General features: G+C 43.9%; 1 protein-coding gene across 1 annotated transcript; it reads left to right on the top strand.

Moving 5' to 3' along the window:
• Nucleotides 1–209: 209 nt before the first annotated feature.
• On the top strand, nucleotides 210–9922 carry LOC106574307 (gap junction alpha-5 protein). Its single transcript, XM_082962825.1, has 3 exons — nucleotides 210–886; nucleotides 1000–1036; nucleotides 6105–9922. Exon 3 carries the CDS (start codon nucleotides 6136–6138, stop codon nucleotides 7345–7347), a length of 1212 nt encoding a protein of 403 aa, XP_082818951.1. The 5' UTR covers nucleotides 210–886; nucleotides 1000–1036; nucleotides 6105–6135; the 3' UTR covers nucleotides 7348–9922.
• The last annotated feature ends 111 nt before the right edge of the window (nucleotides 9923–10033 follow it).

The raw sequence follows: 10033 nt of genomic DNA, 5'->3' as shown, positions 1-10033 counted from the left end.
GTATGCGTGTGTGTGGGTCTACATGTATGGTTTAGAGGGAGCAGAGACAAAATGGGAGTTAGTGGCCAATGTAGAATTGCCATTGTGCTCTAATACAATCTGACTTCCCCTCCTGACCTGAGATATTCCTCTCTCTAGAATAGAGAACCAGGCAGGCAAACCGAGGGAATTGTGGGCTGAGAGAGAGAGGAAGGCAGAGGAGGAGGAGGAGGAAGGGAGGAGGCTGTGGGAGGGCTGCAGGGTACTGGGTAGGGTAGGAGGACAGGCCACAAGTGATGCCTGGTATTTCTTCCACTGCCCCCATGCTTAAGGCTGCATTTCTGTCCGTGGTCCGTCCGGTAGTCTCCTACATTACAGACAGCTGCTCCTGCTCATCAGCCTTAGGTCTGTGCCCTCATCTACTCCATCCGTCCTCGAAGTCTGCATCACCAGTCCCTCTACCCTGATCTCTTCCAAGGAATGAAAAAAGGGAAAGATAGGGAAATAGTAATTATAGTTGACGAAAACCTTTACGTTTTCTTAAAGTTGAAAGAGTTTGTTTTATTCCGCTGATCATTGACAGATAGTGGATTTGATCCCTCAACACATCAAGCCAACTGGTGAGAGACTCAATTTTCTGCCCCAGTGGAGAGAGATAAACAGCTTTCTGTCTGGACTCTAGAAGAGAGACTCGACATTGGGGGACAAACCCAGTCATCTTTAGCCAGGACACTGAAAGAGACTAAGTTTGCTGCTTTACCTTGAGAGACACAACCTTCTGTGTCAAGACAAGACAAGGCGAGCAGTTTTCTGTCTAAACAGAGACACACAGCCTAGAAAGAGAGACCAAGACCTCTGGATTTCACCCTCTCAGGGACAGCTTTTTGCCTTAATACAGAAACGGAGAGTACGACTGTTCTACTACAATATTCCTTATACCCCTAATATTGAGAGTCCTTCACTTTTCTTCCCTGTCACCTGAGCACTGAGAAAACCTTTCTGCATTCTCATTTTTAACAGAAAAGGCACCAGCCTGGTCTAAGCAGCGGCATCTCAGGTAGAGTAACTCTGTCTGTCTGTCTGTCTGTCTGTCTGTCTGTCTGTCTGTCTGTCTGTCTGTCTGTCTGTCTGTCTGTCTGTCTGTCTGTCTGTCTGTCTGTCTGTCTGTCTGTCTGTCCCAGTGGTAGAAAAAGTATCCAATTTTCATACTTGAGTAAAAGTAAAGATACCTTAATAGAAAATTACTCAAGTAAAAGTGAAAGTCACCCAGTAAAATATTACTTGAGTAAAAGTATTCGGTTTTACACATTTACAAATGAAGCATTTGTGTTTAGTGAGTCCACTAGATCAGAGGAAGTAGGGATGACCAGGAATACTCTATTGATAAGTGTGTGAATTGGACCCTTGTCCTGTCCTGCTAAGCATTCAAAATGTAACGAGTGCTTTTGAGTGTCACGGAAAATGTATGGAGAAACAAAAATACATTTTTTTTTTTAGGAATGTAGTGAAGTAAAAATAAAAGTAGTCAAAAATATAAATAGTAAAGTACAGATACCAAAAAAACCTACTTAAGTAGTACTTTCAAGTATTTTTACTTAAGTACTTCACACCACTGGTGCGTGCATGCATGCGTGGATGTAGATCTGTAGCATCTGCTGTGATGTTGAAGGAGTAAGCATTGTTATGTTAGTACTGAAATATTATCTGACCTATCAGATGAATTTGAGATCTAAAGTTGACTCTTTTAGACCAAGGGATTGCAGCCAACACATATAAAAGCAGTGTTTAGTCAACTACTCTGGCATTGTCTCCAAAGACAAAACCCTCCTTGTCTTTCAGACTTTTTTTGTTTGTGCTGCTGGTGATCACGCCGAAAATAAAACAAACATGACATAGGAAGGAAAAGAGCAGCAAGCCAAACAATATAGAGAGCAGGAGAAAGTCAAATTAGGGAAGTCATACATTCTCAGAGCTTGGACTATTGCTATTAACAATGGGTCGACCCTTATCCTGATGTAATCTCTTAATATTGCATTGTCCTGTGACTTTGGGGCAAAATGTGGCCAAAAGTATTCAATGGGCTTTGAGTGACATGAAAGAATGGTGTTGGAGCTTAAAGGATAGGACATGATGTCAGACTAACTCTGAGACATCCAGTTAGATGGTGCTGACGCCTTTACACACACTATATATACCTTTCTCATTAACCTTTTGTAGAAGCAGTTGACTTTAGACACTTAAATAAGTCACTTGATAAATAACGAAGCTTTGAATGATTAGTGGCAATTACTCAGTCAAAGCGAATTCGACTAATTGTTTAAAGATCTGGACTATGCTCTGTGAAATTGAAAAAATAGTCTTAAGTAGTCTCTTAAAAGTAAGTAAGTAAAAGGGACTGAACGATTCAGGAGGAGTCCAATACCTTCATTGGTCAGACTTCTAAAAGTAAAGTGTGGAATTGCGGATAGACTATAAGGATAGGCTACAGATGATCCAAATGTCCAAATGTCCAAACCCTTTAGTCTATAGCTCCCAGGTGGCAATAACTGGGAGTAAATGGTGTGTGTGTCCACCAAGACATAACATGATGAAGTCATGGCTGGTTTACTCTACCATTACAGTACCTCTACGGAAAGCTATCATTCAGGTACCAGACTTTAGTAAACCCTGCTGGAGAGATGGTTCACCTTTTTGAAGTTTTATCTTATTTTCTACTTTAAAATGTGAACTATCCCTGATGGGAATATTTTTAATTTGTGACTAACTGGTCTGTATGAGGATTGATCATGTTAATAATAACTTATTTATGAGCAGGGTGGGAAGGTAAAGGCCCCAGTGGACTGTCTCCCCTATTTCAAATTATTCAGGAGGCTATGAGTCAAGTCTGCTAGGAAAGCTTGAGTCAAAATCATCTATGTTGCTGTGACTGACCTAGAGGGACCATACTGTATGTATGCCATGACACCATTATTTGGTTAACACAGACATAAGACAAAAAGCAGAATAAAGGATTGTGTGCTGTGCTTTCCTTATATCACAGAACAGAAAGAACCACGCTGTCCTCTCCTATCAGGTGTCCCAGAGTGTTTTCAAGGTATTTTCCCCTTCCCTCTCCATTCATCAGCTGCCCTCAGTGTCACCAGCACAGAAATATAATTACCATAAGGGACATTCCCATTTAAGTCAATGTTCTGTGTAGCCATGAGCGTGAAATTGCCGTGGTCTGAGGGGCCTTGTCCATTCTAGTTTTCCTATTTCTATGGACTCCAGACAAGCACCAAGCACCGTAAAGCGAGCATCATTGTTCTCCTTTCCGAGGTAAACATCAGAAGGAGCAGGGCGGAAGGTCAGAGGGAGCACCTTCTTCCTCCCTAAAGTACCCCCAGCTGCCAAGACCCCAGTCAGGTACATTGTCCTTGTGCTGATCTAAGTAAGACGGAGCCTGCAAAGTGCCAACAAGCACTGACGAAAACCATAATAAGCTGGTCTGGGATAATTGTTTTTAAAAAAACAAAAAAGTAAACACAGCAGGACTGCTTGGTGTAAGAAAAAACGATTGAAGGGTTGGTGTTTTTTCTCATAGCGCAGAGATGAGCTTTTTTGAAACTTGTTTTCTTGATTATGGGCGATTTCCTTTTAAGTGCCTTGGCAGTAGGAAATCATATTGTTTGACATTGCTTCCTCGACTGCCTACGGGGAGACAGGATGGCGACCAAGACCCCTCAGACTGAAACGTAAAGGGAGGTGAGTTTCTATGGGAAGTGAGTCAGTCTCAATGACTGTTCTCAAACTGATTTACTAAATAGATGTGCAGCAACAGTAAAACCTATTCTTCCCCCTAGAAATAAATTCCAGGTTATTTTGCCATGTTTGAATAACTGTTTCTAGACATCAATATGGGCCAGTATTATTTATAATATGTCTTAAAAAAAACTACTTTCCACTCAGCCATAGTTCCCATAGCTTGCCTGAGGTCACTGTCATGTGGCCACTAGAACTTAAAACGTCCTCCCACACAAACTACTGGTCTGCTGTAGATAAAGAAGGGAACCCCTATTGGTCCACTTTCCCTCTTACTCACACACACTTATTTTTTTTACCCTTTATTTAACTAGGCAAGTCAGTTAAGAACAAAATCTCATTTTCAATGACGGCCTAGGAACAGTGGGTTAACTGCCTTGTTCAGGGGAAGAACGACAGATTTTTACCTTGTCTGCTCGGGGATTCGATCTAGCAACCTTTCGGTTACTGGCCCAACGCTCTAACCACTAGGCTACCTGCCCCCCATACACACACATGCAAACACACACACACACACAGTCTAATCAACACCCTCACTTGAGCTTAAAGAGCAGCTCCATACTTTCCATTGGTCCTGCCCTTCAAGGAGAAGTGAGGGAGAAAGAGAGGGGAAATGCTACAACCTTACAGTAATACACAGTCTTACAGTAATACACAGTCTCGTCTAGATAGAAAGACTGAGGATCTATACAGTCTGAAGAAAATACAACCTTCAGTGCCAGATGGATTTTAGTCCAAGGAGGGTTTATTGTCTCTGCTGGTAAGACTGAACACAACGTCTTAGCAGTGAACGCAACCTTAACTTGAACCACTTAGTCTGTACAACGGTAATTATCCTACTGGATAGTTTGTCAAACATCAAGTTTGGATAGCTGTCTTTTTACATATGCTATTTAGTTTAATAAAGGTTTTCACTGTGTGCCTACTGTATGAAACTGAGTATTATGAAACGTTGTTCAATAGACACAGGTTAGTTTATCCTTTGTTTGAGTGTGAGTGGGGGGAGTCTGGAGTGCACACCACAGTACAGTAGTGTCTGTGCTCATGGAGCCGATGTGGAATCGCCAGCTAGTGAGCTGTGTGTGCTAGTAGTGTTCAACATAGAAGTAGCTGTTTCCTTTGCTCCGCAAGGGCCAAGGCTTTCGTATCGTGACAGGTAACGTTGCTAGTTCTAGTGCAGATATACAGTATATGCGCAGAGAGAAGAGCTGACAGTAGAGTTCATGGGGTGATGAAATGGTAAAGCTCAGGTGTTCATAAATTAGACCAAGATATCAACCAAGAAGAAAAAGAAGACTTTCCTATACTACAAATAATATCGTTATTTACTGTATATTGTCATATGACGTCTTTTTTTGGAAAATGCTTTTGAGGGAATGGGTCCTTTGGAAATTTCTTGACACAGTTCTGAAACAGTTGAATTTCCATCAACAGAAACAAAGTGCATTGATTTATTAGTTGTCAGCTCTTTATAAAAAAAATGACATCTTACCAGTCACCACTTCCTTATTGATTTTGTTTGTTTTCAATGTTTCAAGAAATATGCACCACCTATCTCTGGCCAAAGGAAATGTAAATCAGTATGTCTCACTTTCCCAGGCTAAGTAATGCAAAGATAAGCCCTGTGACATGTTTATTTCTGTGTTTTTGTTGACTTTAGACTTCCTTAAAACTGACATCCGATTTCCCAGATTGCTGGGCCAGGCAGGCAGGGCTGTGGGAACATACTTGGCCCGAACCAGCCCAGTCTACTGAGCCCACTTTGGTCACACAGGGAGAAAAGTCTATTAATATACCCACTCCACAGCCCCAAACACATCGCCTGATACAAAACAGGATAGAATTGTAAAGCACAGCATCACTCAATACAATACAGCACAGCATTGCTCAGTACATTACAGTAAGGTACTGAGCAACTCAGCATAGCACAGAATACTTTGGTGTAATGAAGAGATACTTGGAAACCAGTAAAATAAAAACACAAGTCAACATTGCATGGCACAAGTGAATTAAGTTACAAAGTGTGACAAGCCATGAAACAGAATAATCAAAAGTCCTGAAAAAAGAAACACAAATAAAATATCCCACAGAACAACAACAGCACTTTCATTCAATGCAGAAATGTAATTCATTGATCTATAAGTGCAGTAGATCGTATTTAGCGTTGTCCCAGATCTGTTTGTAATGTCTTTCCAACTCCTATCGTCAATGGCATACCAGTGACCATCGGAGTTGGAAAGACAACGCAAACAGATCTGGGACCAGACTAGATGGTAGTTATAGATGGTGACTGACTGTTCCCTGACTGCTCTGCTCTCTCCCAGGCCGTTCCAGAGGTGTGGTGTGTGACGGGTGATGGCCGACTGGAGTCTACTGGGAAACTTCTTGGAAGAGGTGCAGGAACACTCGACGTCTGTGGGCAAGGTGTGGCTGACCATCCTCTTCATCTTCCGTATTCTCGTCTTGGGCACGGCCGCTGAGTCGTCATGGGGCGACGAGCAGGAGGACTTCACCTGCGACACGGAGCAGCCCGGTTGCGAGAACGTTTGTTACGACACGGCCTTCCCCATCGCCCACATCCGCTACTGGGTGCTGCAGATTGTCTTCGTGTCCACACCGTCGCTCATCTACATGGGCCACGCCATGCACACGGTGCGCATGGAGGAGAAACGCCGGCGCAAGGAGCAGGAGGACCAGGGGGGAGGTGACGGGGAGGAAGGAGGGGAAGGAGGAGAGGAGAAGCATTATCTGGCGCACGAGGAAGACAAGGGGGGAGAGTGCGGGAAGGAGGGCAGCGGCATAGGGAGGGTGCGTCTGCGCGGGGCGCTGCTGCAGACTTACGTGTTGAGCATCCTGATCCGGACGCTAATGGAGGTGGTCTTCATCGTGGTGCAGTACATCCTCTACGGGGTCTTCCTCAACGCCCTGTACGTGTGCCACAGTCGGCCCTGTCCCCACCCGGTTAACTGTTACGTCTCGCGGCCCACGGAGAAGAACGTGTTCATCGTGTTCATGCTGGCCGTGTCGGGCGTGTCGCTGTTTCTCAGCGCCGTGGAGCTCTACCACCTGGCCTTTAAGCAGTGTCAGAGGTTTCTGAGGAGGAAACGACAACAGCAACAGCAACAGCAGCATCAGCTGCTACAAGGACGCACACCCTCAAGTGCTACGGTCATCGCCGCTGAACCTGACAGCCAACCCCGTCCGTCCATGCCATGCACCCCGCCCCCAGACTTCAGCCAGTGTGTGAGCTCTTCCCCTCACACACACCCCATGCACTCCCAATCCCACCCCCATCCTAGCTGCCCCCCCTTCAACAACCGGCTGGCCCACCAGCAGAACTCAGTCAACATGGCCACTGAGCGCCACCGTGTTGTCCACAATGACCTGGGGACGGAAGACTTCCTGCACATGACCTATAAGGGGCACGCGGACACGCCCAACGCCTGCGCCCCGCCCCCTTCGCTGCTCCAAAACGGCTTCCAAAATGGCTTCCTGAAAGACAAGAGGCGTCTGAGCAAGACCAGCGGCTCCAGTAGCCGTGTGCGACCCGATGACTTGGCTGTATAGCGCCAATTCCCAACACACACACTGTTCCTGGATCGTTTCAAACACACACAAACACACACACACAAGACTGGGATGACTATGGCTCATCTGTTGTGGGGGACTAATTTGAGCACTGCATGGCACAAGTCAACGAAGTCACAAAGTATCACAAGTCATGAAACGGAATACTCGAGCTAATCAGAAGTCCTGAAATATGGATGCTTGAGGAACAATTGGCATACACATTGGCACTTACATATCATTAGTATGGGTCCCAGTCATGGTTTTGAGACATGGATCCATGGGCACAACAAAGCTGTAGAGGGGTTAGTGCCTTCATATTTAGCCCTCAGGACTAATCCCCTAATGTGACTGTCTGAGACATCTGTCTGGATGCGTCCTAAATGGCACCCTATTGCCTATATAGCGGCAGGTAGCCTAGTGGTAAGAGTGTTGGGCAAGTAAGCGAAAAATGGAATCCCTGAGCTGACAAGGTAAAAATCTGTCATTCTGCCCCTGAGCAAGGCACTGTTCCCTGAAGACGTGGATGTTGATTATGGCAGCCCCTCGCACCTCTCTGATTCAGAGGGGTTGGGTTAAAGGTGGAAGACACATTTCAGTTGAATGCATTCAGTTGTACAACTGACTAGGTATCCCCCTTTACTTTTAACCAGGGCACATATAGCTTTGGTCAAAAGTAGTGCACTATATAGGAGAATAAGGTGCCATTTGTGACAGAGACATTGACTGCTGTCTCTGAGTCTCTCCCTGAGAGACAGGGGGGCCTTGTGCCAAACCTGAGAATGAGTGGGTCACTGCCACACTATCAGCTCTGTGACACTGACTGGCTGCTGGGGACAGCTAAGTGGGACAGATGACAGCCAGTCTGTCGCTCAGAGAGAGAGATATGTGAAGGACGGCTGCCTGTCAGTGACCCACAAACACACGCTTAGACAAATGCTCTATGCGTGTAGGCTTGCTCTCTCTCACGCACGCACACATACACACACACACACTACATTTACAGAGGCGCACAGACACGTTCATTGGCATACAATACAAACACGCAGACACACCATGTGAATCCTAATGTTGTAATCACCTCCCAAAACCACTTCCCAAAACCATTGTTACTAACTTTGCAATTGAAAACGCTTGTAATCGAACAACTTCTAGAACAGCTAAGTGCGTCAGATGCTTTTTCGCCCTTATACACAGAGATCTCTGCTAAACATTGAATCGCATAGTGTGATAGTGTCTCTGTGACATCGAAAACTTCAGAACAAAGTTGACTACAAATACAAAGATGCCAATGTGTTTGCAATTGATACAAACAAGCGACGTATACAAATATTCTTCAAATGAAATCCGAGATGACTGCATTAAAATATAAAGCGTAGGCTGTTGGCCTATTTCAATAATATGTTATAAAATGTTCAAACAATTGAGTTAAATTTTGCTCCAGGGCGCAACTTTTGTTTTAGAAACTAGGGGACATAATAAATATATATATATATTTTATCCTGTCAGATAAACACTCCAAACAGCCTACCCAACTGCTCGGAGGCGTCCGCATGGTCCTAAAGCACACCGTTGCATCATTTTGTATCATATTCCAATGACATGGGGGGGTCAAAAAAAATTATTCGAGAATGTAGGGGGGACATGTCCCCCCATCGCCAGTGAAAGTTGCACCCCTGATTTTGCTACTTGTAGGCTACTGTCAGTATTTGTCTCAACATATTCCCTGATGTGTGTTCGCAATGATGTGTCAAATCGATGATTTTGTGCATTTTCATTTGGGTAAGCATTATTCATAATAAGCTAGCTGCCTCAATATTTGCAGCAGTAGGTGGGAATATCTCTCTAGGAGCTGATCCGTTTTCAGTATTATGAAATAATTATAATGTTAAGTATATTTGAACGGAGAAAGCTGATCCGAGAGCAGCGCTCCCTTTCTTTCGAGCCTATCAGGATCTACAAAATGCTCCAACGATGTGCTTTGCGACCGTTCTCTCTGCATGGTGTTTTGGCAGACGCATGATAGATAGATACATCGTTATCGGAAAACCGGGCGGAGACCTTGAACGTGATCTTGCCAAACTAGTGTCTATTGTCAAGGAAAGACCGCTTTAGTTTATCACTGTCAGCTCGTGAGTTAGGAGACTGTGAAAAGTAAGCCGGAGAGGAATTCTCTTAATTTTTGGAAAGTCATTCCCTTTCAGAATTATCAAACAGAAGGGCTGATAAATATAAAAAAATAGGACTTGTCTTTTTTACCTGGCAAAGTATGTGGTCGAAAACTGAAAACGTTTTGCACTGGTTTACCGAATCTGTGTGTGTAGTGTTTTACGTTTTGAAATGTTTAACTAAATCTAAATGCGAATTAACAAAAAAACGTTGTCTAGCTCAGTTTCAATGCATCTTTGTTTAACGTGAATGATTGTATTGGTGTGGTGTCATTGCAATCACATTTTTGTAAACTTGGCACTTTAGCAAAAAGCAATGAAAATATGTATCTTTAGTGTTCCAAATGTTTTCATGTTTATATGTAAAAGTAGATATTGTCTGTCATTAAAAACACATTTACCCGTGACACATGATAGGAATTTGCAAGCTATGTCTTATCTAATATTTTAAGTAGAGCGATTCCATTTTGCGCACTGATGACAACGTTCACTGTTCTATCTGCACTATATTGTATATT

The sequence above is a fragment of the Salmo salar genome, chromosome 16, assembly GCF_965601325.2.
Source record: "Salmo salar chromosome 16, fSalSal1, whole genome shotgun sequence".
Classification (NCBI taxonomy): Eukaryota; Metazoa; Chordata; class Actinopteri; order Salmoniformes; family Salmonidae; genus Salmo; species Salmo salar.
This window is presented reverse-complemented; position numbering and strand designations above follow the sequence as displayed.